At 42.0% G+C, this 27,354-nt stretch overlaps 1 protein-coding gene across 1 annotated transcript; it reads left to right on the top strand.

Annotated features, from left to right (window-relative positions):
• Positions 1-1,285: 1,285 nt before the first annotated feature.
• Positions 1,286-27,354, top strand: LOC122725934. Its single transcript, XM_043963299.1, has 7 exons — positions 1,286-1,417; positions 16,870-17,220; positions 21,637-21,930; positions 22,295-22,402; positions 22,678-22,769; positions 23,217-23,307; positions 26,570-27,354. Exons 1-7 carry the CDS (start codon positions 1,327-1,329, stop codon positions 26,590-26,592), a joined length of 1,050 nt encoding a protein of 349 aa, XP_043819234.1. The 5' UTR covers positions 1,286-1,326; the 3' UTR covers positions 26,593-27,354.

Genomic DNA, 27,354 nt, shown 5'->3' with positions numbered 1-27,354 from the left:
TCCTCTATACTACTTCACTTGATGATCTCTCTCATCAGCTCCTATGGATTTAATTACTGTCTCTATGCTGATAATTCTCCAATGTAGCCATCTTTACCCCAAATTCCCTGCTGACCTCTCATCTTCATCTCCAACTGCCTTTCTGATATCACAAACTGGATATCCAGTAGACATTTAAACGTGATATGTCTAAAACTGAATGCATTATCTTTTCTCCCTAAAACATTCTTCTCTCCTACCTTCCTGATTACTGTAGAGGGAAACACATCCTCTCATCCCTCAGGCTCAGTACCTAGGAGTCATCTTGAATTCCTCATCTTCTCATCTTCCATATCCAAGGCCTGTTGATTTCACCTTTGTGATCTCTCTTAAATATGCTGCCTCGTTCTCTCCTCAGACACTGCCACCACCCTAGTGCAGGCCCTTCTCACCTTACACCTGGACTATGCTAATAGCCTGCTGTGGGGGTGGCGGTCTGCCTGGCTCAAGTCTCTCCCCACTCTCATGCATCCTCCATTCAGCCACCAAAGTGTTTTTTCTACAGCCCAGGACCAACCATGTCAGCCCTCTGCTCATAAACTCCAGTGGCTCCCTATTGTCTCCAAAAGGAAATACAAAATGCTCTATTTCATTCAAAACCTGTCACAACTTAGCCTCCTCATACCTTTCTAGTCCTCTTACACTGCCCTACCCACCGCAAATTCTTTCATCCAGCCACTAGGGCCTGCTGGCTGTTCCATGAACAAGACTCTCCATCTCTTGGCTCTAGGCATTTTCTGCATCTGTCTCCCATAGCTGGAATGCTCTGTCTCCTGCTCTCTATCTCTTGGCCTACCTGGCTTCTTTTAAGTCTCATCTTTTGGAGACTTTCCCAACCCCTCCTACTTCTAGTGCTTTCCCTCTCTTATTTATTTCCTATTTATCCTGTATAGACCTTGTTTGTACATATTTGATTTTGTGGTTGTCGTCTCCATTAGATGATAAATTCCCTGAGGGCAGGAACTGCTTTTTGCCTTTTTGGTAGCCCTTGGCTTAGCACAGTGCCTGGCATATAGTAGATGATTAGTTAATGTTTATTAACTGATTGACAGAGGTAAAATCAATAAAAGCCCTGCCTTTGCTCAACCTCTCAGCTGTGCAAAGCAAACAAGGGAGGTTTGAGAGAAAAGAGGGCTGCAACAAGGGTGTGTTGGAGCCCCTTTGAAGCTAGTGGACTCTCTGTTTATGGCAAATGACGACCTTCTGGCCCCACCCTCAGAGGGAGGGGGAGGGACCATCTGTTTCTCATTTCTGAGGAAGACATAATTTTCTCAATTCACGGTGCAGATGGGCAGACCTCCAATGAAAGCGCTATTTGCCAATAAGCTTGTATGTTTCCAGTTCCCCAGAGTCCTGGCTACTCTTGTCTACCTCCTGGGTAAGTTTTGCTGCTTTAATTGGGTTCCCTTCATGGCCCCACTCAGCCTTAAGCTCATGAGGAGGGCAGCAATGGGGTCTCATCAAACTCTCCAGCCTGAGTGCTTGGGTCTGAGAGATACTTGGCCAGCTATGGCAGAGTAGAGGCCTTGGTGGGCAGTGGGAGGGGAGCTCTTCTTAACTCTTGGCCCCCTCGGGCTGCTTTGGGTGGTGGGGAAAGTTGAAATTTATTACAGGGGAAAAATACAAGTGACAGAATGGAAGTTCAAAGAACTGAGGCTGAGAGGTAGGGGTGGGGTCGGTGCTGCTAAAGGGGTGATGACCCTTTGAGTACAGAAATAAGGGGAAGGAGGCATCTTATTTAGGTTACTTCCAAGGACCCTATTCCCCACCCCCCACCTACTCCACACATTCAAGGAAGCTGGTCAGTGGAACATTGATTCAGAGTGATTTTTCCATGCTTGGGATGAAGTCCCTAAGCCAGAAAGACACAGTTTCCTTTATAAAGATGCTTTTTCTAACTAGGTCACAGAGCCTTTCCTGTACAAATCAGATTAAGTTCTATTTAATGCAGAGATAGCTATTACCTCTCCTAAAGCCTCAGTCTCCACTCAAAAGGTCCCCATATTCCACCTCTAATGCTGAAATTTATAGCAGCTGACTCTGCTTGCTGTGTATTATTTTAGAAGATCAATATCCTACCCCATCCCCAATATGCTACCTATGATTTCCCTACCAATTTTTTCCCCCCTGAACTGCCCTCATCTGTACTGGACTTATTTCTATACCTACCCCTCTCATAATTCTGAGTCTCAACTCTCCTCTCTGTAAAAAGGTTCAAATATAACACCCCCCCCCCCCAATTTGGTTGTTTTTTTTTTTGCTTTGTTTTTGTTTTTTGGTGAGGCAATTGGGGTTAAGTGACTTGCCCAGGGTCACACAGCTAGTAAGTGTCAAGTGTCTGAGGCTGTATTTGAACTCAGGTCCTCCTGAATCCAGGGCTGATGCTCTATCCACTGGGCCACCTAGCTGCCCCCATTTGGTTTTTAATATGCTTGTTAGCCTACCCTCTTTCTTTCCTTTCCAGTCTTTTTACATGTTACCACCTTTCTGCTCCCACCTCCCACCCCCAACCCATACAGTAATATTGGCTTACATGAAGAAGATACTCCATCTCCTGACTCTAGGCATTTTCACTGGCTGTCCCCTCTCATCTTCATCTTCTTGCTTCTCTGGCTTCCTTTGAGTCTCAGATGAAGTGCTTCTTTGTGAAAGAAACCTTCCACAGTTCTCCATGATCTCAGTGCTTCTCTTTCCAGGTTTGGAGAAGTATAACATTGTACCAAAGTTTCAGAAGTGAAGAGGGAGTGCATCTTACACAAAATAGCTCGGTGAACTGAACTTTGATTCTTGGTTATGAATGTCTAGAAAAGGAAATGGTGATTTCCAAGGGCTGGTAAAACTTCTTCGAGAACAGATCATGCCAGGTTCATCTTGTTTTTGTCTGGACAGGGTTATTAGATGGATACATCAGGAGAATTCTATGGCTAGAGTTTACGTAGATTTTCACAAAGCATTTAACACAGTTGTATTATTTGTCTTGTTCACAAGATAAAATTCTTCTTGTGGGCTATGCAGTAGGTAGATTTGGGAACCTGTTAAATGGCCAGACTCAAGGAATAGTTGTGAATGATTCAATGTGAATTTGGAAAGAGGTATCCAGGAGAGTGTGTTAGGTATAACTGTAGGGTGCATCTATGCTTGGGCTTTTCCTAGTCAACATTTTATTCAATGACTTCAGTCCAATTTGCAGTGGCAGACCCATAGTGGTAAGGATAGTTAATAGCTTGGATAACAGAATCAGAATCCCCAAAGATCTTGACAGGCTAGAATATTGGGTCAATTTTTTTTAACCAAACTTGTGATTTCATTGTTCTAGGGAGGTCCCAATGAGGAACTACTTCCATGAATGTAAATCAGCACTCTTCTCTATGATTCTTCCAGAGCTGTGTACAGACACTAAGGGTCACCCAGTCAGTATATGGCAAAGGTGGGACTTGAACCTATGCCTTCTTATCCCTGATGCCTAACTTTTTTTTTTTTTTTAGTGAGGCAATTGGGGTTAAGTGACTTGCCCAGGGTCACACAGCTAGTAAGTGTTAAGTGTCTGAGGCCAGATTTGAACTCAGGTACTCCTGACTCCAGGGCCGGTGCTCTATCCACTGCACCACCTAGCTGCCCCCCTGAGGCCTAACTTTACAAGTACAAGATGGCAGAGTCCTGCCTACATAGCCTCTGAAAACACTTGGGGATTTTAGTGCACTTCATGGTTCATAGAAGTCAATAGTGTGATACGGTAGCTAACAAAATGGGATCTCAGCTGCATTAGGAGATTTATAGCATTCAAAATTAAGGAAGTGAGGATTTCTCATCTGGAATATTGTATTTTGTTTTGAGTTCTCCCTCTTAGGAAGGATATTGTTGAGTTGGAGGGTGTTCAGAGGAGGGTAACCAAGATGGTGATGAGCCCTTAGACCACATTGCTTGAGGCTTGATTGAAGAAACCATCTCTGTTCAGAGTAGAGAACAGAAGGTGGGGGTGGCGTGGGAACACAACTCTTTAAGTACTTGAGGGGTTTTCATCTGGAGGCGTAGTTAGCCTTGTTCTGTTTGGTCTAAGAGGTCAGAATCCCTAGCAAAGCTTGGAGGGAAATTTAGGTTTGATGTCAGGAAAAACTTCCTAACAATTAGAACATTTCAAAAGTGAAATGGGCTGCCTTGGCAGATGTTTCCATTTTTCTGCCTTGGAGGTCTTTAAGTAGAGGGCAGATGACCCCTAAACACACACACACACATACAGACACAAACAATTTAATTCCATGACCTTGTTGTCCTGGTTTCTGTCCTCTAGTTCCTAGCTTCTTAAACTGTGGGTTTTGGTGCAACTGAATGTTGGGGTCGTGAAAAATTTGGCAACAGTAAAAGGTTTCTCTACACCTATTTTATATACCTATATACCTGAAGTTGTTTAAAAAGTTCTCAGGAGACAAGGGATTGTGAGTGGAAAAAGTTTAAGAAGCCCCACTCTAGATGCTCATGAGTATTTAAAATAATAAAAATTAATATTGCATTTTGTGTTCTGGGAACAAGTCTGCCAGAAATACTTTTAAATTAATTTAACATTACTTTAAATTAGGGATTCTTAAGATGGGATCCATAGACTCCTAAGAGGTGTGTAAATAGATTTCAGGAGTCCATGAACTTGAGTAGGGAAAAATAAGACATTTTTATTACCATATGATTGCTTTCTTTTGTAACCTTTGATATTTTATTTTATATTTTTAAAAACATTATTCTGAGAAGGGTTCCATAGGTTTTACCAGGCAGCTTTGGCCTATGACTCAAAAAGGTTAAATTCAAGCATTTTCTTGCTTTAGGGAGAAATGTCAAACAAGCAAAGTCTAGGCTCCCCATGCCCTTGGTTAAGTCTCTAATGTCAATCATTTTGAAGTAACATAGACCTTTTAAACAGGGCAAATTTCACAATGAAATAAAAATGTTACATAGTTTATAGTTAACATTCTACTTTATCTAATAATTCAATATAATGAATAATTTAATTTTCTGGAATCATTTTCTTCAACCCACATCCCTTTTTGATTCCTCCCTCAAAGAATCCCTCTCTTCCCACTCCCCTATCCCCCATGATAATTAAAGGTGACCTGTAGTAATCAAAGGGTGCTTCTTCCTCTTTTCAATACACTAATCCCTTTTAAGACATGGGAAACAGGGTGCTGTCTTTGGGTGGGTCAGTACTCTAATCTCTTTGGTGGATGGGAGAAGGCAATAATCTTGACTAAACATGAGGTATTTCTCTTTCTAAGTATTGTTATACTCTTGACTATTTCTGGGGTCTTAACTTTGATTTTTGACTTTTTCATACAATCTCCTAAGGGAAAGATGTTAGGCCTAAGAAAAAGGTAAAAAGGTCTTTTAGTACAGGGCATTATTTCCTCTGAAGTTTGATTAAACTCTCTAATGAACTTTCCTTCCTTCAGATATGTCTGGAAAGAACGTTAGACTGGAGAAATTGATTTCTTAACATTTCCAGTTGACCCTAAAAACTGCTTTAATGTGCTCCACACCAGCTTCTCAATATCCTTCCTAAAATGTGGCACCCATAGCTGAACACACTACCCTACATGTGGTTTCACCACGGCAAAGTATAGCAGGACTACAGCCTTCCATGTTGTGGATATGATGGTTTTTTTTTTTTTTTTTTGCCTGCCAATGAGATACTGTTTACTCATGTGTATCTTGTAGACACTTAAAACCTACAGATCTTTTTCAGACTAATTACTATCTAACATGCTTCTCTCATCTTATGCTTGCAAAGTTTGTTTTTTAAATCCAAATATAGATGCATCTGTGTGTCCCTGGTATTCTATCATCTCTCCATGACCTCACTTGGTCCAGTTCAACCTGGGCTGCTGTTTTCTGGTGCTCAAAAAATATATTCCAGGTACCTGTGGTCCAGCAGATTGGAATTCAGGAAGCCTGCATACAAGTTTATGGCTTTACAGTTTACTAGATGGGGATAATAATGCTTGTACCATCTACCACACAGAGTTATTGTAAGGAAAACCCTTTGTAAACTATACAATAAAACATCAATGTGATTGTTATTATCATGTGAGCTATGATCAAGTCAGCTACTTCTAAGGAGGTTAACAGTTGCCTCCTGAGAGTCCCCTCTGGGTAGGGTTTTGTATGGAGCTTGGAAGGAAGGCAAAAGGGTAGAAGAAACATGGCTCCTGTCTTTAAGCAGCTCTGTAGGAGGAAGTGGGCCCTGGAATCCAGGTGCTCCTGATCTGGCATACACAGAACCACAGAGCTAGGTTCAAATGAGTGGAGTTTTGGCTTGATTCATGGAATAACTAAGAATCATCCTTTGTACTTGTATAACAAAGCTGAATTTGGTGACAGAACTGTGTGCCTGCACTATACCAGTCTGTGTATAATCTAGGATCAAGATTGCTCTGGCTGCAATATATATCTTAAATCCAACATGTAGAAAACTGAGCTCATGATCTTTTCCCCAAACCCTCTCCTCTTCCCAACTTTCTTATTATTGGTGATGGTACCACTGTCCTCCCAAGCCATCCAAGCTTGCAAAGTAGTTGTCATACTTGACTCCCCACTCTCATTCAATCCCCATATACAATCTGTTGCTAAGGTTTGTTGATCTTGCCTTCACAACATCTGTTAAATATGCCCTCTTTTCTTCTCTGACATAGCCACAACCATGTGGCTCTCATCACTTCCTGCCTGGCCCATTGCATAGCCTACTGGTTAGTCTGCCTGCCCGAAGTCTCTCCCCATTCCAATCCATTCTCCACTTAGCTGCCAAAGTAATTTTCCTAGAGTCTATGTCTAACCATGTCACCCCCTTGCCCTAACTCCCAGCTCAATAAACTTCAAGGGCTCCCTATCACCTCTAGGGTCAAATAGAAAATAAAACTATAAAAAAAAACAACAACAACAACAACAAAAAGCTTTGAAACAAATATGCATAGTCCAACCAGTTTTCCTGGTTTCTTCAACATTAGTGCAATGGTAGCTAGATGGTGCAGTGGATGGAATGCCAAGAGTCTTCCTGACTCTTCCTGACTTCAAATATAGCTCAGATACTTGCTATCTGTGTGACTCTGGGCAAGTCACTTAACCCCAATTGCCTCACTAAAAAAAAAAAAAAAGAAAAAGAAAACTCCAAACGGAGTTACAAAGAGTCGGATATAACTGAGCAACAACAAGAAGAGCAAGGCAGCATTCAAAGCCCTTTATAACCTACCTCTCTTCCCTAAAAGCTGCATACCTCTAGCTTCTCTTAGACTGGCACCTCTAGTTGATACTGATGTTTGCTACCAGGAGTTTTGGAAAAACCTGGATTAGCTGCTTTGACCTACTCTAGCCACTTCTATTGAGAATGGTTTCCAAATACACTTCAAATTTCAGGGAATCAATGTCTGTATCAGGGGGTGTTAGCTGGAGGAATGGGGGGTAGAAGAGGAGGAAGGTGAGGGAAGCTGATGTAGGGTGGAGGAAACAGGGAGTGTAGAGCAGGGTAAGCTCTTGGGGTTGCTATTTTTCTTTTCTCAGTTTTATTATAAATAGTAACCTCCATTTCTGGTTCCAATTGCTTTCTGGCTGACTGTTTATTGACTGTGTAGGGCTCTGACCAATTTTCTTTTATTTTTTTGAAAATTCAAAACTTAACAAATATCAAAATGAGGATTAGAACAAAAGATTGTACATGAAAGTGCAAATCATTTTTATGTAGTGCTTTTTTTTTTTGGTTATAATAAATTCAGCATGTTAAATTCAGTGATCTGTGCAGGACTATGCTCCACTATCACCCCAGTCATACAAACCTTTCCTGCTGACCTTCTAAGCTGTCTCGGACTGGAAAATTGTTTCATCCATTCCTTTTGTTGCTTCTGCCACTGTAGAATCCATTTTGAAGTTTTTTTCAAACGAAACTTTTATTAACTTGATTTTTTTCATTTCAAAATTTTGGGGGGGGCGGGGCAATGACTTGCCCAGGGTCACATAGCTAGTAAGTGTTAATTGTCTGATGCCAGATTTGAACTCAGGTCCTCCTGAATCCAGGGCTGGTGCTTTATCCACTGCACCACCTAGCTGCCCCCTGATTATTTGTTAGAATTGTTTTTTCTTCCTTCCTTTTGCTCAGTTAAGCGGCAGGAGGTGAGGTGTTGGGGTGCTATTGTTGTAATAGTGATGTGGAAAAAAAGAAGATAGAAGAGACCAAAAGGAAATTCAGAAGAAGCAGAGATAAGTAGGAGAGTTTTGAATGCAGTATGTAGAATTTATTATATACTTTTCATTAAAAAGCAAGCAGTGTTAAATTGAGATTCATGATTTCATATAGAATTCCCTTTTTGTGTACTGCTGTATGATAGAAATGCACTTTTGGGGGGGGTGTTTTAAATCCAGAATAAAAAAAATTAAAAAGACAGCAGTCAGGGGAACAACATAAAGATTTGGGGAAAATGTATTGCATGTGAATACAATGAAAAAGTGTTTTTTATCTATTGTACTCAGAGCAGATGATGAACATATTGGAATGGTTATCCTAGAGACATCAGGATTTAAATTGAATAACCCCTTCTCTAGAAACCTGAGAACATTTTCTGGAGGATCCAGGGCTGGGATATGGTCAGTGGGGTTACAAGCACAGGCCAAGTGCAGGTTGGGGCTCCCCTGGGGTCAGTGATGGGATTATTACATCTAGGTATGGCTTTCATCTGAGACCACTATTCTGCAAAGATAAATAATGTCGAAAGCCCTTTGGGGCCTCCTGGATTAGTGGGGCTACATGCTGAGGGCAGGGGAAGGTCATAGAAGGGAGAGCCCAGGAATAGTCAGGCTTGGGTGGGGGAGAAAGAGCCAAGGGGCCTGAATAGTCACGGAAAGAGATATCTGGAGTCATATTGCCTGGCAGTACACGTTGTATGTACTCAAAGAACCATGATTACCAGGAAATGACTTTATTTTGTTTACCATAGCTAGTCTGGCCCCACTGAAAGCCTTCTGTATTTACAGATACATCTGCCAAATATTTCTGTGCAGCTGTTCCCCATACAAGAGTGGGGTTCTTAACCCTTTCATTTCCCATTGGGCACCCTTTTGTGAGTCTGGTGAAGCCTAGGGATAGCTTCTCAGAAGGAATCCCCTCTGCCCTCCATAGCTTAAGGGAAAAGGAAGCCTATGGTTAGAGGTATATAGATAGATCAGGCATTTATTAAGTGCTTACTATATATCAGCCACTGTGCCAAGTGTGGGGACTACAAATACAAGCAATCAAGTCCCTACCCTCAAGGAGCTTACATTCTTTTTGTTTGTTTTTATATTTTCAAGTTTAATCTGCATCATTACCATTTTCTTCATCACCTTCTTATGTCTAGACAATCAACAAAATAATAAATTAAGCTCTGATTTTTAGTCATTTCTATTTCCAAGGTTGAGATTCTCACAATGAAAATTGAACAATTGGTTCTCTAGCCACCTGCAAAACCTGGTTCACCTCCAAAGATTTCTGTGGTTCTGAATTCTTCTTTCTGGCTCTCATCCCATTCTGTGTGCTTTGAGATGTCTATGGTCTCAAGGAGCTTACATTTTAATGGGTATTGGGGGCCTGGGGTGGAGAAGGACAACATAAAGAGAAGGTAGAAAACAGGAGGTCTAGGCTACTTTTTCCTCCCTGGGGCAATGAGTTAAGTGACTTGCCCAGGGTCACACAGCTGGTAAGTGTCAAATGTCTGATGCTAGATTTGAACTCAGGTCCTCCTGACTCCAGGGCTGGTGCTTTATCCACTGTGCCACCTAGCTGCCCCCTAGGCTACTGTTGAGGAGGTAAAGAAGTCCACAGAAAGAGTTGATCTGGAAGTGAAGTGAGTATGGTCTGGTGTCCTCCTGAAATGGTGGTCCAGGTTTGGGACTCTCTTTAGTTAATATTTGATGTCCCCTTCTCCATGAAGCCAATCCTAGTCAATCTACCTGGAGGCTTTAGTTATCTAGATATCTGCTGGAGGCTTCTCAAATTCAGAGGGACTCATAAATTTTTGCATTTCCTAAGTCATCATTCCAGTCTCCAAGATGGCTGAAGTAACAGGGGAACTGCTATTGTAAGCCTGATTTGGACCAAAGAGAAGGAGCTGGCTGCTGAAGTTGAAATCATGGCAACCTTGGAGGAAAGGGAGCAATGGCTATTAATAGAATACTTAATAGAATTATTATTAATTATCCAGAGAATGCTATTGTAGAATTCCTGCTAAAGATAAGATCAGGCAAAGTTTCTCATGTATCCTAGATTAAAGAAGGATGGATTTCAGAGAATTCTGAAGAAGGAAAAGTAGGATCTTAGTCCCTTAAATTCTTCAGGGGCATTCAGCCCAAGAAAGAAGAGAAACTTTTGGCAATAAAATTCTGTATATTGTAACAGTTCTGACAAAACCTTTACTGGTTGTGTTTGTGATGGAGTATAAGTTGCTAAAAATTCAGGTTGTTTTTTTTCTTCTGCAAGAAGAGAGAGAGCTCTCAAGAGTTTCCCTCTCTCTTCAACAACAACAGCAACCACAACAAACCTAACTTTCTAGCAGAAAATTCCCTATTTTAGTCTGGCTCTTGAGATTATTTCTTCTCTTCCTAAGTTGGGAAGAAATAAGACTCGTTGGGTCTTTAGTTACTTAGGCTCCTTACAAGGCAGCCAGTTCTAGATTTGCCAAGAGGATTCTTAAGATAATAAAAAAAGAAACATTTTCAATAAGGAAGGAAAAGAATGATGCCATGGTCCTATAAGGACAAAATCAGTGATGTTTAGCTATGATAGTGAGCCAAGCCTGGACCATGAATGCTGAACACACTGTAAAGCACTGTTTTTTTTCCCCCCATATGGCAAGAGATCTGCTGCTTGGGGTGGATAGAATCAGAGAATATCAAACTAAACACCTGGGCCAATCACACCTGGAGAAGCATCTTGAGTTTGGGGGAGGGGAGAGAAGGGTGTTCAGCAGGTCTTTGGGGAAGATGGTGTCTCCAGCATATCATGAGGATGCTGCTACAGAGAATTCCCAGTCTCCCCCCTCCTTCCCCCACTATTCCCATTGGCCCACGTAGTAGTTTACTCTTTAAGGTAATTCTTCTTCACAACTAAGTGCTAAGATTACTTGTTGCTTCACACCTGGCATCCCCCAAAAGCCTGATTTGGTGATGGACGTAGAATCCAGAAAGATGCTGTTGGGAAGGGGGCTGAAAGGCATCTTGGAGCTAATTCTCATTCCCTCCCCTTAAGCCCCTCAAGATATTATGCTAGAGCTGGACTAGACTTCAGGCTTCATTTAGTCTAGGCCTTGATATGTGCTTTGAGATGGCTGGGCTACCACCATCTTGTCTGGCTCAGATATGACAAATGAATGTGATGACATTGCTATCTCCACAAATTGAGCCTTCTTTCCACTCCTTTGTTTTCTGTTTTCAGCAATTTTTCCAGTTGTGTCTGACTCTTCATGACCCCGTTTAGGGTTTTCTTGGCAAAGATACTGGAGTGGTTTGCCATTTCCTTTTCCAGGTCATTTTATACATGAGGAGACTGAGGCAGACGGGGTTAAGTGATTCTCCCAGCGTCACAAAGTTAGCAAGTGTCTAAGGCCAGATTTGAACTCAGGTCTTCCTGACTCCAGGCCTAGTGCTCCATCCACTGTGCCACTTGGCTATCCCTTTCCCCTTATCTGGGTCATATTTGAGTCCTGCCAGTTTTTGCCTTTTTCTCAAGTAGCTGATCCACTGCTTTCCAGCAGCAAACTTTCACCCACCTCCACTCTTTCCCTTCTCTCCCCAGTCATACTATTCTTGCTCCAGCACCAGGCCCTGCTCTATTTTCTTCCTTAGATTAAGACAATCACTTGGCAGTGTCCTCTTCAATATTCTTCCTTGAGGCAGGTTTCCCCATCCTTGGTCAATTGTTTGCTCTGGGATGAAGGCCCACGTGTCCCATCATAGTTGTGTTTAGGGATGGAACACTGATAGTAGACAACAGAAAGATGGTCCTGTTATTTTGCTTTGGTTTTCTATTCCAAGGAGAATGATCACTGGAATGGGAAAAAAAAAAACCAGAACAAAAATATTTGACAGAGAATTGGAGACAGCAAAAATATGCAGCTTCTTCCTTTCATGAATTCAAGACACAGGGTCTAGATTCAGCATAAAAGAGGGTTGCTAAATTACCTGGTGAATGTAATTACTGAGCTACTGTTGGTGATCTCTGGAGGACAATGGCAGTGAAAAAAGGAGGGAGAAAGATGGTGAAAAACATGAGAAGTATCACAGGATTAGTGAAGTACAGATATTCCAGTTTTTAAAAAAGGGAAAAGAGTAGAGTTTGTAAATTATAGGCCAGTGAATTTTTTTTTGTAGGACGAGGGTTAAGTGACTTGCCCAGGGTCACACAGCTAGTAAGGGTCCAGTGTCTGAGGCCAGATTTGAACTCAGGTCCTCCTGAATCCAGGGCCAGTGCTTTATCCGCTGTGCCACCTAGTTGTCCCCAAGGCCAGTGAAATTGGTTTTAATTTTTGGCAAAAATCCTAGAAAGTATTAAAGGGATGGTAATGAATATATTGAAAAAGAAGCTGGCAAAGTTTCATCAAGAACAGGTCATGGACACATTTTGGGATATAGCTAATGTGGACATTGGTTTCACTTTTGTGTGTCTATGTTATGTTTGTTTTGTTTTGCTTTCCAGTGTGGGGAGAGAGAGGAAGAGAAAATAAATTAGCTTGTTGAAAAACAAAAACACAAACAGGCCATACCAGACAGATCTCATTTTCTATTTTTGGACTGGGTTGTTAGATGGGTAATATAGTTGACCTAAGTATCAGTGAAATATTTGATGAAGTCTCTTATGCACTTCAGAATATTGTACAGCTTGTACAGTGAGTTCCCCAGATAAGGCTTTTATTGTTCAGTTGTGTCTGACTCTTTGCGAGCCCTCTTGGGCCGTTGTTGGCAGAAATACTGGAATGGTTTGCATTTCCTTCTCCAGGTCATTTTACAGATGAGGATACTGAGGCCAGCAGGGTCAAGTGACTTGCCCAGGGTCACACAGCTAGAAAGTGTCTGAGGCTGGATTCGAACTTAGGAAGACGAGTCTTCCTAATTCCCAGTCTAGTACTCTATTCACTGCATCACCAGATAAGGCTATCAAAATACAAAATGGGGTAGCCAGGTGGCGCAGTGGATAGAGTGTGCCTGAACTCAGGAAGACTCATTTCCCAGAGTTCAAATCCAGCCTCAGATACTTACTAGCTGTGTGACCCTGGGCAAGTCACTTAACCCTTTTTGGTTCAGTTTCCTCATTTGTAAAATGATCTGGAAAAGGAAATGACAAACCACTCCAGTATCTCTGCCAAGAAAATCCCAAATGGGGTCACAAAGAATCAGACACAACTGAACAACAACAGTAACAATGATAATAACAAGAAATGCAAAATACCCTGTGTATTTGCATTTACTCAGAACCATAGCTCATGAGCCCTTATTGATGTTTTTTCCCTAGTCATCTAGAAGAAAAGAATGAATGAAAAGCACAAATTAAGCAGATAGCATGTGCTAGACACTTTACAAGTGCTAGAGATACAATGCACAAAGAGATCATTCCTGCCTCCAAGGACTTCACATTCCAATAGTGGAAGGCAACAGGCATAGGGCAGTATTGATCTGGGAAATCACAGGGATGGTAGTGGAGCCATGGTACAGTTGATTGATGGTGTTGATATCAATTAATGATGTTGAGATAAAGGAGGAAAAGATAGAGGTGAAAAGGAATAGAGGCCAGTTTGCTGGATCTGGATAGGGCTTGACATGGAGAAGCTGATGTTTATCAGAAACCTTGGGTTAGAGCTGGCATTCTGGGTCCCATGTAGAGGTAGAGAGTGGAGCCTTAGTAGCATGGCATGAAGATGGTGAGTCAGCAGTGTTCTGGGTCTGGCATGATCTCAATATGGAAAGTTCTCACCAATCAGAAACCTGGGGCTCAGAATGGGAGCTGGAGTATTCAAACTTGGTCCAAGATAGAGGCAGAGAGTAGAGTTAGGTGCCATGGCACAACATGACCAGGGAAGACACAATTATTTCAGGGGAAAGACATTTAATGAAATAGAGAAAGAAGAGTAGCATTTCTACCCATAAGGCAGGGGGTATACTCTCCCACAAGTACATGCTCCATGCCATCTTTGGGCAGGATGGACATATAGGGAATGTACTGAGAGGCATACATATGAAGGAACAACTTATGCCTCTAATGCTGAGGGCCACTGATGTCTTTATTTGTTTTAATTTCTTTTTAAAAATTCTGGGCTTGACAAACATCCACAGGTATGAATACTTTCATATACAAAGAAAACACAAAAAAAGGATTGCCTATGAAACTCTAAGTCTTTATTACATATAGCTTGTTACTTTAGATTAAATTTACCTAACACACTTCTCTGCTTGTCTGTATCACCTTCTGACCTTTCCTCTGCTTTCTTTTGTGTGTTTTTAAAGGTCTTATTGTTGCTCTTTTCTTCTTTTTTTTGGACATTGTTATTACTATGATTGCTCTTTTTTTTCCATAATTCTCCTTCCCACACAAAAATAGAGAAACCCTCCCTCATAACAAATAAATAACGTCAAACAAAACAGGACAAAAATACATGTTGACTCTGTCTGATAATGTATATCTCATTCTTTGTCTCTAATCTGTTATCCTCTGTTAAGAGGTAGGAAGCATATGGGATTCCTCATCAGTCTTTGGGAGTGGCCATTAGTCCTTGCAATGTTCAGAGATCTTAAGTATTTTGAAGTTCTTTTCCTTGATAGTACTGCAGTCTTTGTATGAGTATATACAAATCTTCCCAGGTTTCTCTCAATTCATCCTTTTGATCATTTTTACTGAGCATTATATTAATATGCTATAATTTGTTCAACTATTACCTAGTTGATGGACACATACCTTGTTTCTAGTCTTTGCTATAACAAAAAGAGTGACCACAAATATTTTTGTACATTTGGGTCCTTTTTTACGTTTGGTTGTAAGCTCATTAGTGTTATTAATGGGTCAAAGAGTGTGCATAATTTAGTGGCTTTTTTGGGTATTGTTGGAACAGTTCACAGCTCCACCAACAGTGCATTGGTGTGCCTGTCTTTCCACAGCTCCTCCAACAATGGTCATTTTCCTCTTTTGTCATCTTTGTCAATCAGATGAGTGTGAAACATAGCCACAGAGTTTTGTTTTAATCTGCATTTCTCTTATTAGTGATCTGGAACATATTCTTCATATGACTGTTGATGGCTTTCATTTTTTCATTTTGAGAACTGTTTGTTCATATCTTTTGGGCATTTATATATGCAAGAATGCACTTGACACTTACTAGCTATGTGACCCTGGACACATTACTTAACCTTTATTGTTCCCCCCCCCAAAAAAAAAACCCCAATGGCTCTTGTTTTTACATACTTGTATGAATTTCCCATTACTAGGTACAGTGCTTTAGGACAGAATAATAAAAGAACTATACAAGAGAATTGTAAATGAAGAAGACAAATTAATGTGAGGAAATGGACTGTGAAATGCTATATGGTCCCATGAAAAGAATGCCAAATTTAAAAGCAGAGAAATGAAATTCTAATCTTTACTCTGCCACTTACATCCAATGTGACTTTAGGACAATCCCTTAACCATTTTGGGCCTCAGTTTTCTCACTTGTAAAGAGAAGGGGTAGGGTCAGCTAGGTGGTGCAGTGGATAAAGTACTAGCCCTGGATTCAGGAAGACCTGAGTTCAAATCTGGCCTCAGACACTTGACACTTACTAGCTGTGTGACTCTGGGCAAGTCACTTAACCCTCATTGCCCCGCCCCCCTCCAAAAAAAAAAAAGAAAAGAAAGAAAAGGAAGGGGCTTCTTAAACTTTTTCTACCCTTTTTCATCAGAGAAATTTTTATGTGTGCCAGCTAGCTCTCTCTGTTTTTCTCTGTCTCTTTTTCCATACATATACATGCACGTGCACATGCAAATACATATGTACATGTGTATCTACACAATATACATACATACAAATAAATATACATAAACACACACACATATTCTATAGGGGCAGAGGAAGAGAGTGTGCTTATATTGTACCAGGAAGAATGCTGCAAGAACTACAATGCAAATACTTTCCTGTTAATAACAGTACACATGCGTGTATTAATAAAACACTCTATATACATGATCTCATTTGACCCTTAAAGTAACCTGGCAAAGTTAATTGTGGAAGGATGATGATGATGATGATTATTATTTTTGGTGAGGCAATTGGGGTTAAGTGACTTGCCCAGGGTCACACAGCTAGTAAGTGTAAAGTGTCTGAGGTCATATTTGAACTCAGGTCCTCCTGTATCCAGGGCCAGTGCTCTCTCCACTGTGCCACGTAGCTGCCCCTTGTGGAAGGATTATTACCCCATTTACAAATGAGGAAATTGAGGCAAAAAAGAGTTTCAGTGATTTGCTGAAGGTTTCATGGCTAGCAAGTGGTGGATCTGGTCCCCAAATCCAGGTCTTCTAGCTCCTGGTCGAGTCACGTCTCTCTGCACCACATGGTGGGGCTCATGCTTTATGACATTTGCTGGCTGTAAGTGAATTCTGTGCTGGGTTCTAGCGCTAGCCTGTGCTGCCCCTCAGGGTGGAGACCTGCTACTTCTGCACCCCTTTCCTAAAGTGGGGCTTGTTTAGGACAGCACTGTCCTAATGTAGAGCAATACACTAAATGACCAGGCTCCTTCTGGCTGAGGGAATCTGAGATGCTGTGATCTGTTCTATGTGACTAAATAATACTGATCCCTATTCTCTTTTCCCAGTCATCCCAGGTGCACCGATTTGTGGAATTCAGACTCCTCTGCATGGGATCAAGGGAGGTTCCACCTTGTTTCACTTGAATATAAGCTCAGGAGAAAAGATCAAAACGATCATGTGGAGCTTTGAATTTGAGAAAGGTCATCAAAAGGTTCTATTCGATTTCACGTCTGAGGATGAGCCTCTAAAATGGGGAAATCTGAAGGACAGATATGAGCAGAGAGTCCATATGCTGTCTAAGCCAACATCCTTGTGTATTAGGAATCTCACCCTTGAGGACCATGGGTGCTATTGTGCTCGAATCCAGTATCATAATGGAATACTCAGTTATCAAAGCTTCTGTCTCTTTGTTCATGGTAAGTGAGGGTAATATACTGAGAACCCCAAGGCCAGCCCCTGAGACAGCCCAGAATCCACATGAGAGAGTCTTATGCCTCCTCTTGTCACATAGCCTCCTTTCCCCTCAGCAGCTATCAAATTCGATCTCATCTCTTCTTTCAGCTTCTTTGACAGGGATAGGAAGGAGGGTTTCTTTCCCTATTATTTGAAGGGAATATGTGTGCATGTCAAGGCCTCCAGAATTTGTGCTCCCTGTCTCCAGAATCTAAAGAAGCCAAGAATGAATTTGAATGGAAATAGAAAAACCAGATAGATTTCATTTGATTTTCAAGCATTTGTGTAAGTATCCCTCAGAGGCAGCTAGGTGACTCTGATTGATTTCCCATCTCTGATGTCAGAGGAAGGCAGACCCTAGAGGTTGATAGGCGAGGGTCTGGCTATTTGAAATGTCCAAATATGGAAGATTCTAGAAAAGGATAGGCTGTAGGGGACACCAAGAGCAGAGGCAGCCTGATGCAATTGAACCTAAGCCCTTCACGGCAGAGATGCTTTTTTTTTTCCTTTTTTTTTTTTTAGACGTGATGCTTTTTGAATGATCACATTCATTCAGGGAACCTGATATAACGTCCATAGTCCATGTGGTGTTATAACATCTGATCATATGCTCAAATTCTTTTTCTATTGCAAATACCCCATTTGATGTTGCCTCTTTTCTGTGGCTGTGGCTGTGACCTGGATGTAGGAGATGCAGATATAACAAAAGCACCCTTTTAGTTCAGGTTTGATGTCAATAGTCAATAAATATTTATTAAGTACCTACTATGTGCCAGGCACTGTGCTAAGTAAGCACTGGGGATACAGATAAGAAAAAGACAGACAACCCCTGCCCACAAAGAGCTTGCAACGGAATATGAGAAGACAATACACAAAAGGAAGCTGAAAAGGGGGAGGTGATGGAGGTCTGCCGGGGAAACACCCATATGGGGACACATATGTATGGAGTCCAAGCAAAGCCACTGATGGATAATTAGCTGGAAAATTCTGAGCTCTCTAGAAAGGGAGGTTTAGGGAGGAGTTTGTTGCTCTACCCTCCAATTAGAGTAATAACCACTACTGTAATACTCACTGATTTGCAAGTACCTCATATTATTCTAACATCATGCATTTTCCATCAACTGCTTCTCTTGGTTTTAACTCCATGAACATCAAGTCTCTCCTAGGATGAGCTCATCACCTGAAATCTTATCCATCATGGAGACTGATTCACCTTTGACACTCACATCCTCAGTTTGTCACAGATTTCTTCTCCTAATGTGAGGTGGTGATGATAAGAAAAATCCATTCTACCAAGGTTCTGTCACTACAGATCTGTGAAGTATAGCAAGCTCAGGAAAGCTTTTATCTGTAGGATAGGGCTTAGAGACAATTCAAATGGACAATATTCACATTATCTATACCTCTTAGACCAGCAAGTCTGAGTGGACACAGAGAGGTAGAGGCAGAGTACATAGATGGTTTTTTACTCTGAGAATGATAAAGATCTTGTAACTTCCATGAGTACTTTCACCCTATGGGATGAAACATAAAATCACCAGGGTGAGCATGGGACTGATAATTCCATTCCATCCCATCTCCTCCAACAGATTGCCCCCTCTGTCACCTCCACTATCTGTTTCTTTTCTTTTCTTTTCTTTCCTTTCCTTTCCTTTTTTTGTGAGGCAATTGGGGTTAAGTGATTTGCCCAGGGTCACACAGCTAGTAAGTGTCAAGCGTCTGAGGCTGGATTGAACTCTGGTCCTCCTGAATCCAGGACCATTGCTCTATCCATTGCGCCACCTAGCTACCCTATCACTTACTTTCAATCTTCCCCTGTCCACTTGCTGCTTCCCTGCTGCCTACAATCGTGCCCCTGTCTCCCCCATTCTCAAAAGCCCCTCACTCGATCTTTCCTTTCCTGCTATCACCCTAAATTTCTTCTGGCCTTTGTTTCTAAACTCCTTGAAAAGGCCACATAGCATAGGTTCCTCCACTTTCTTCTCACTCTCTACTGAACCCCTTACAATCTGGCTTCTATCCTCATTATTCGACTGAAACTACTCCCTCCAATGACCTTTTCTCAATCCTTATTCTCCTCAACCTCTCTGCAGTCTTCTAAGTCATAGGGTCTCATAGGTTCACCTGTGCCTTAATCCTTTCCATGGCTTGTTTCCATCTTTAAAAAATGTAGAGAAAGTGCTTTGGTATCATTTGATCCTTTGATCTTCATGACTCTATATGTCTGGGGTATGTGTATGTGGGCGGAGAGGGGGGGATCAGGTTGGATAACTGTATCCTAGTTTCATAGGATTTGGAGCTGAAAGGCCCTTACAGTTTATCTAGTTCAGAGTTTTCAAAATTATGTGGCATACTTCTCTTGGAAAGGGGAGTAGGGTGAGCAAATGAAGCAATACCCCAAATCAAATGTTTTCAAGTACAACTCCCATAGTCTTCAAGTTTTTGAAGGGATATCATGAAGAGAAATCATATTGAAGAGGAAAATACTTGTTTTGCTCCACGGGCAGAAAAAGAGCAATGGAGGGAAGTTGCAAATAGAGAAATTTAAATTTGTAGCATGCAGGGGTGGCACAGTGGATAAAGTGCTGGGCCTGGAGTCAGGAAGACTCAAATGGGGTCATGAAGAACTGGACATAACTGAAAAGCAACTGAACAACAACAAAACTTGCAGGAAGAAAAAACAACACTTTTCTAATAGTTACAATGATTCAAAAGGAGGAATAGGCTGCTTTAGGAGGCATTTCTTTCCCCCTCACTAGAAGTCTTCAAGAAAAACCTTCAAGAGGATGATTTCTTATCAGGCATGTTGTAGAGGAGATTGTTTTTTTTGTTTTGTTTTGTTTTGGTGGGGCATTGGGGGTTAAGTGACTTGCCCAGGGTCACACAGCTAGTAAGTGTCAAGTGTCTGAGGCCGGCTTTGAACTCAGGTCCTCCTGAATCCAGGGCCAGTGCTTTATCCACTGTGCCACCTAGCTCCCCCCCAGAGGAGATTGTTGTAGAGAGCCTAGTGGGACTGGTAGATCTCTGAGATTCTTTTCTCAGAGCTAGGTGGTGCCATGGATCAAGGCCTAGGCCTGGAGTCAGGAAGACTTGATTTTGAATCTGGTTCCAGGCATTTAGTAGCTGGGTGACTCTGGACAAGCTACTTAACTGTAAAGTGGGGACCTCATTCAGAGGGTTGTTGTGAGGATCAAATGACATACTACTTGTAAAATGTTTAGCATAGTGCCTAGCACACAGTAGGATCTTCGTAAATGCTTGTTCTCCTCTCCCCTGTGCCTCTGAAAGAGTTGCCAAACTGCTGCTGGAGAACAATCCCAAGCAGGCAAGGCTGAAGAGAGGTCTTCCTGCCTCTAATTCCTTTGATTCACCTGTGGCTTAGTCCTCTCCATGGCTTCTGTTTCCATCTTTAAAAAATGTAGAGAAAGTGTTTTGGTATCATTTGATCGGATACATGTAGAGTATTGTCTAGGAGCTTCTCTGATCCTTTTGTAACTTTTTATAAAGGTCTGAGGATTCTCATTCCAACTCCCACTCACACTAATGAATTAGGAGCTGGTGCAAGGCACTGCATCTCTTCAGGGCTCTAGAGGAATCCCTGACAGACTGGGGGTGGGGTGTAAATTCTGTTCTAATGCTATTGGCTTAAGCTCCCTTTCCAGTGTTTTCCCAAGGTAACTGCCAATAAGTAGTTCCTCCATATTACTTGACCAATTTTCATCAATTAGCCTTTATTAAGGGTTATATTCTGAAAAGACACAAGAACAGATGTACAAACATTTCCCCCCATCACTGGGGGATACGATCTTTCTTAGACTTCTTAAGTTTTGGGGGAGAGTGGACTCAGGCTTTGAGTAGCTCCTGTGAACATTCACTGCACTAAATTCATTTCTAAATTCATCATAACCCATGGACCTGTTAGTGTCTCAGGTACCCCTAGGCTTGGTTCCCATTCCTTGGAGTTCAGCAAACTCTGGCCTGGACTCCTGTCCCTGGACTTGTGATGGCTCACGCTCCCAACCTCCAGAAGTTCACAAGGTCATAGCCATCTCTGATATTCCTTCACCTAAAATCAGGAAAGAAGACATTCAGTGAGGAAAACAACAGAGACCTTTATTCACAGGCCATGTGGTGCACCTGGTGAGGAGGTGTGGAAGCCTCTTTCCATCCAGAGGCTCTCTTGAACCAGCCAGGCAGGAAAAAAAAGGCTGGACACTTTTGACTTTCCAGTGCACACTCGGTTCTGGCTGAACAGCAAATTAAAAGTCTGTCTCTTCACTGTGGGGATGATATAGGCCAGACAGGCTGCTCTGGCTTGTGAGGCCTAAGTTTGGCCAGTCCCCTATTACACTGAACCTTGGTCTTTCTTCTGTTCTCAGAGCCCCTCCTTCTCACCATCAAGAAACTCTCAAAGAACCAGAGGTCAGATTGGTGCAACCTCACCTTGGAGTGCCAGGCCCTGGAGGCTGGGGAGGAGGTGGAAATGACCTGGGGAAGTGGGGACATCCCCAACATGCTACTGAAAGAGGACAGGCTAACCTCCAACTCTAGTATAGTGAATCTTTCCCTGCCACCGAACCTCCAGAATTCCTCTCTCACCTGCCTGGCCAAGAGCAGAGCAGAGCAGAAAAACTTCACATTAGACCTGCGTGATATCTGTGTTGAGAAGTCAAGTGAGTGTGGCCTTCTTGGGGATGGGGGTAGGGTGGGGCTGGTGATGTGGAAGGAATCAGGGATGAAGAGAGGCAGAGCTATAGAGGTTGGGGGGCGGCCTTAGGGAAAGGGGCACATGCTGGTTATTTCCCTCACCATTTCTTTGGCCTCCAATTAGGTATTTCTAAAGAAGGTACCACTGTCCCCTCAGGCAGTCAGGTACTTCATTTTTGTTGAACTGATATAAATTAGGCCCAAATGTTTGTTTCCCTGCCCTCTCCTCACTTGGCCACTAATCACCATTCAGTTAGCCTTAAATTGGAATCTCTCTCATTTCTTTTCCTGTTCTTATCTCCCCTCTTCTCTATGGCTGGGTAATGTCAGGTACCCTAAAGCCAACCTGGTCAATTGGAATTTTTCTTCTGCTCATATTGTTGGGGATCCTGGGGACTGGAATGTGGATCTGTAGAAGAAAAGAAAAGAAGAAAAAAGGTATTGGTTGAAGGCAAGGATCCTCTTTTCCCCTCTTAATTAGGGGCCCTTCCCCTGCCTGTTTTGGACAGGGGTGGTCGCTAAAGGGTGATGAGTGTGGCATTTATTTACTCTATAGGGAGGTGGGAGAAACACATCTGGCAGCTAGAGGAAGTTGAGCCAAGGCCTCACAGAGGCAGGGAGCCCTAGGTCTCTGGGGCTGGGCAGGGGGAGTTGGGATACTACTTCGAGTGTGGGGACAATCAAACCTCTGTCTTCTCCTTTTATTGACTCAGTTACGGATCCTTCCAAGAACCAGAGGAATAGTGATAACAGCATCCAATATGCAGTGCTGAGTCCAGACAGGCATCCTGAGGCCCAGAACCAGGTGACTGAGGATTGGGAACCCGTTACGGCTCCCTGAGCCCCTCCCTTCTTTTAGTCTTTTGCTCCTGCAGGTGTCACACCTTCTTGACTCCACTGCCCTCTTCTGTTCACCAACACAAAAGATGTCAGGATGTTGTATTGGGAAGAGTACTGGCCTGGGAGCCAGGAGACTTCAGTTCAATCCTAGTTGTATGATTTTGGGACAAGTCGCCTCCCATCTTTGGGCCCAGATTTTTTCCAAAGTTAATTGCATTCTATCACCATCCTATGATCTCTGAGTTGGGTGTCTCTATGCTAGATGCTGTAGGGACACAAAATAAGTATAAACCCCTATGTATTTCTCCAGTTCTTGCTAGAGACCCCACTCTGTGTCCCTCCCCAGATCTCCATTTTTGTTTTCCCTCTACTACCAGAGTCCCAATATATAGATAACTCTCTTATCTTCTAGTGCCAAGAGGCTGGTGAGCAGCAGCCACAGGAGAGGGAGCCCTTGACTACTATTTACAGTGAGATCCAGAAGACAACTCGCCAATACTCAGGTAAGGGGATTCTAGATGTTTAAGCTGCGGAGGATATGAACAACAAGCAACCCAACATGTCAATGTATTTGAAAGTCTCTTCCCTACCTGTCTGGCTCCCTACAATCTTCTCATTCACATGGAACTATCCCTGACAAGGGGTGGGCTGGCCACAAAACAGCTCTGCTATTTGCAATTCTTCTTAGTTTGGGAAGAAAGGACACTAACTGGAGACCAGCGGTTACAGTGGGAGTTTGGGGAGGTACTCTTGAAGAGAATGAGGAGGGACAAAGGGGAGAGGCAGTGGTTGTCCCACACAGTGGTGCAAACTGGGCAGCAGTTGCTGCCTGTCACATCTGTAGTTCTTTTCTTTAAGACCATGAGAGGTGACCTTCATCTAGTTAAGCTAGGAGGTTCATGTGACTGGGTGTGCCTTATTGAGGGTGTTTGCCCAGTAGCAGGAGCCCAGAGAGAAAGAGGCTTAGCTAAGAGAGGAACAACCAAGTACCCTACCCTCCTCCAGCCTTACTTCCTTTTATGTTTTTCTTAAATTTATTCTGTTAAAGAATACATTTGCCAGATTTAATATTATTTCTCATAAGCACTTGTGGGCAACCCTGTCTTTATATGGCTGGGTGTCCCTTTGTGACTTGAGGGTACAATGGGAGTAATTAGTTAAATTTTAAAAAATAACAAACATTTTTATTTAGAGTTTTGAGGTCCTAACTTTATCCCTCCTTCCCTGCCTCCCCTCCCTCCCCCCTTCCTGAGGTGGTAAACAATTACATATGGGTTATAAGTGTGCAATTATGCAAAACATTACCATAGTAGTAATTTTGTATAAGAAGATTTGAATAAAATTTAAAAAAAGAAAGTAAAAAATAGCATGCTTCAGTCTGTGTTCAATCAATATCAGTTTTTTCTTTGGAGGTGGATAGTATGCTTCATTATTAGTCCTTTGGGATTGTCTTGGATCATTGTATTGCTGAGAATAGTTGTTATTTACAGTTCTTCATCAAACAATATTGCTGTCACTGTGCACAGCGTTTTTCTGGTTCAGCTCACTTCACTATATATCAGTTCATACAAGTCTTTCCAGGCCTTTCTGAAGTCATCCTGCTTGTCATTTCTTATAGCACAGTAATATTCCATCACAATCATATACCACAGCTTGTTTAGCCATTCCTCAATTGCTGGGCATTCCTTTGATTTCCAATTCTTAGCTGCCACAAAAAGAGCTGCTAGAAATAAATTTGTACAAATAGGTCTTTTTCTCTTTTTTTGGAATGACTTTTGGATATAACCTAGCAGTGGTATTGCTGGATCAAAAGGTATGCACAGTTTTATAGCCCTTTGGGCATAATTCCAAATTACTCTCCGGAATGGCTGGATCTTTTCACAGCTCCAACAACAGTGGATTAGCAAATGGGAGTCATTAGGAGAGAAGAGGAATCTTTCCTAGCACAGGGCTTGGAGTTCTATCCTCAATCTATTATTAGAGTTTTGTGCTCTAACTGGAGGCATAACATGAGCCATGTTGTAACTACCCTTCAGAGTATAGAATCACTCTGAGTTCAGACCCTATTGCATAAACACACCTCTTAGACATGAGTCAAGTTGCACACATAAGGGGTATGTCTGTGTGTGTGTGTGTGTGTGTGTGTGTATGTGGTGCTATTGCTTTTTTTGGGGGGGGTGAGGCAATTGGGGTTAATCGACTTGCCCAGGGTCACACAGCTAGTAAGTGTCAAGCATCTGAGGTTGGATTTGAACTCAGGTCCTCCTCACTCCAGGGCTGGTGCTCTATCCACTGAGCTACCTAGCTGCCTCCATGCTATTGCTTTTGCCCATGTAGCTTTGTATGTCCACCCTGGTCTGCCTAAAGGTGGCTTGCAGGGAGACAGGAATAGATATCTCTATTGTTTCCTCCTCTCACTCTTCTTTAAGGGATGATTCCTGCCAGAAAAGAAAGCAGGAGGTTGGGGCTAGAGGCTGGCTATTTTGCCCTTTTCAGAGAGAGGATTCTTGAGCTAAAAATAGATCTATTTGCTCCATTAAACATGACTAGTCTAGAGGAAGAAGTTTTTAGGTTCAAGATAAATTCCTGATTGCTGTTCCTTAATGGGGAAGGAGTACCCCAAGCTCTGATTACCAAGCTTGACCCCCTTGCCATCACATGTCAGTTCCACAATGAACACACATAATAAATTGCAAAGAAACCCATTTATCCAAACTGAGACCATACAGAAATTAGAGAAAGGAGGGCATAGGAAGTACAGGAGGATATATACCATACAATACAGAATGAATGAGCTTTTCCATTGGGAAGGATAATTGAGCTCAAGACTCAAGAGCTCAAGGCTCTCAGACCTCACCCAAGAAGAAATTTCCCAAAGTCTCTAGTGTAGCAAATGGGGAACAGGGACATGAAAATGATTAGTAGATTCTCTACATGTCAGTTTCTTCCCGGAGTCTTTGCCTTCAGCAACCTGGAGAGGTTGGAATTGCATACCTTCTCTCTCTTATGTGGAAGCCAAAAGATCCCATATCACTCCCACCAATTCCACCTGCCCCTCACATAGGCAGAGGGCATTTAGTAATCATTCTCCACTAATGAGTAGTCCCATGCAATTGGCTCATTGAACCAAGGGTTACATACACATTATCCCAAAATATCTATCATTCTCCCCACTGGGGACAACGCTTGCTTGTGCCATCTTTGGGAAGATAGATGGCACAGTGGATAGGGTGCTGGACCTGGCGTAAAAAAAAACCTCATCTTTCTGAGTTCAAATCCAGCCTCAGATACTTACTAGCTATGTGACCCTGGAAAAGTCACTTAACCCTGTTTGCTTCAGTTTCTTCATATGTAAAATGTGCTGGAGAAGGAAATGGAGAAGAAAGGAAGTAGAGGCATCTATTTTAAACATGGTCTTCTCAAGTTTAGCCACAAGCCAGGAGAAATATAGGACACTAACAACCAAGGGTGAATGGATCAATTGAAGGTTTTTCAAACCACGTTGTACTTAACTACTTTGTAGATATTTATGTTTGTTAACTTTGTGTTTATGCTGTAGATAATTTTTATGTGTATATGTCATCTCCTTTAGAATGTATACTTATTAGGAGTAATGATTATTTAATTCTTTGTACATGTACTTTGTACTTAGTACCTAGTATAATGTCTGGCAAATGATAGCTGTTTAAGAAATAAGTACTGATTGATTGATGATATGGTGAAACAAATATTGAACCTGAAAATCTCATTCTATCTTGGCTCTAGGTGAATTAAGTTGGCCATGCTGATTACACACCTTTACTCCTCTCCTGGCTCTGCTGCTGTCTCTCTGGACTTCTCTATTATGCCAAGCATTCTTCTCCCTCTGGAAGATTCCTCCATCCAAAAGTTCTTCTCACCCAGGAAGATCTCTCCACATACTGGTTCCCTTTTATCTTTGGTGAGACTTCCTTCTTGGAACCTCGATTTGAGAAAGTGCCCAAGCCATCCACCATCACTGCTCTGTTTCTCACAAGGCTCTCCTCCCGACTCTTCCAGTTTATCTACTCCCCCCACAATATTTCATTTTTCAGCTCTCATTTATATGTTATCTTTCCTTATTAGAATGGAAATTCCTTGAGAATAGGGACCATTTTTCTTCTTTGTTTGTGTTTATGTTTTCAATGCTTAGCACCACACCTGACACATAGTAAATGTTTAACAAATGCTGTTGGTATAAATGTTACCATTCTTCATATTACATTTATATTAAATAGAGTTTTCTGCTGTAGCTATTGAGAGCTAAGACATTAATCATGATTAGTGGTTGAAAAATAATTACAAATATCAACATGATTAATGATGCTACATTTTGAGAAACTTTGTGAGAAAAACCAAACCTGTCCATCACAGTAATGTTATTGTTGAACTTTAGAGTCACCTAGAAGCAACTGTTAGGCAGCACAGTGCTTGGCCTGGAGATAGGAAAACTCATCTTTGTGAATTAAAATCTAGCTTTAGACACTTACTAGCTGTGTGACCCTGAGCAAGTGACAACCCTGTTTTTTTCA

Source organism: Dromiciops gliroides, chromosome 4 (assembly GCF_019393635.1).
Source record: "Dromiciops gliroides isolate mDroGli1 chromosome 4, mDroGli1.pri, whole genome shotgun sequence".
Classification (NCBI taxonomy): domain Eukaryota; kingdom Metazoa; phylum Chordata; class Mammalia; order Microbiotheria; family Microbiotheriidae; genus Dromiciops; species Dromiciops gliroides.
Note: the sequence above shows the minus strand (reverse complement) of the source record. Positions and strands in the feature narration are given on the sequence as shown.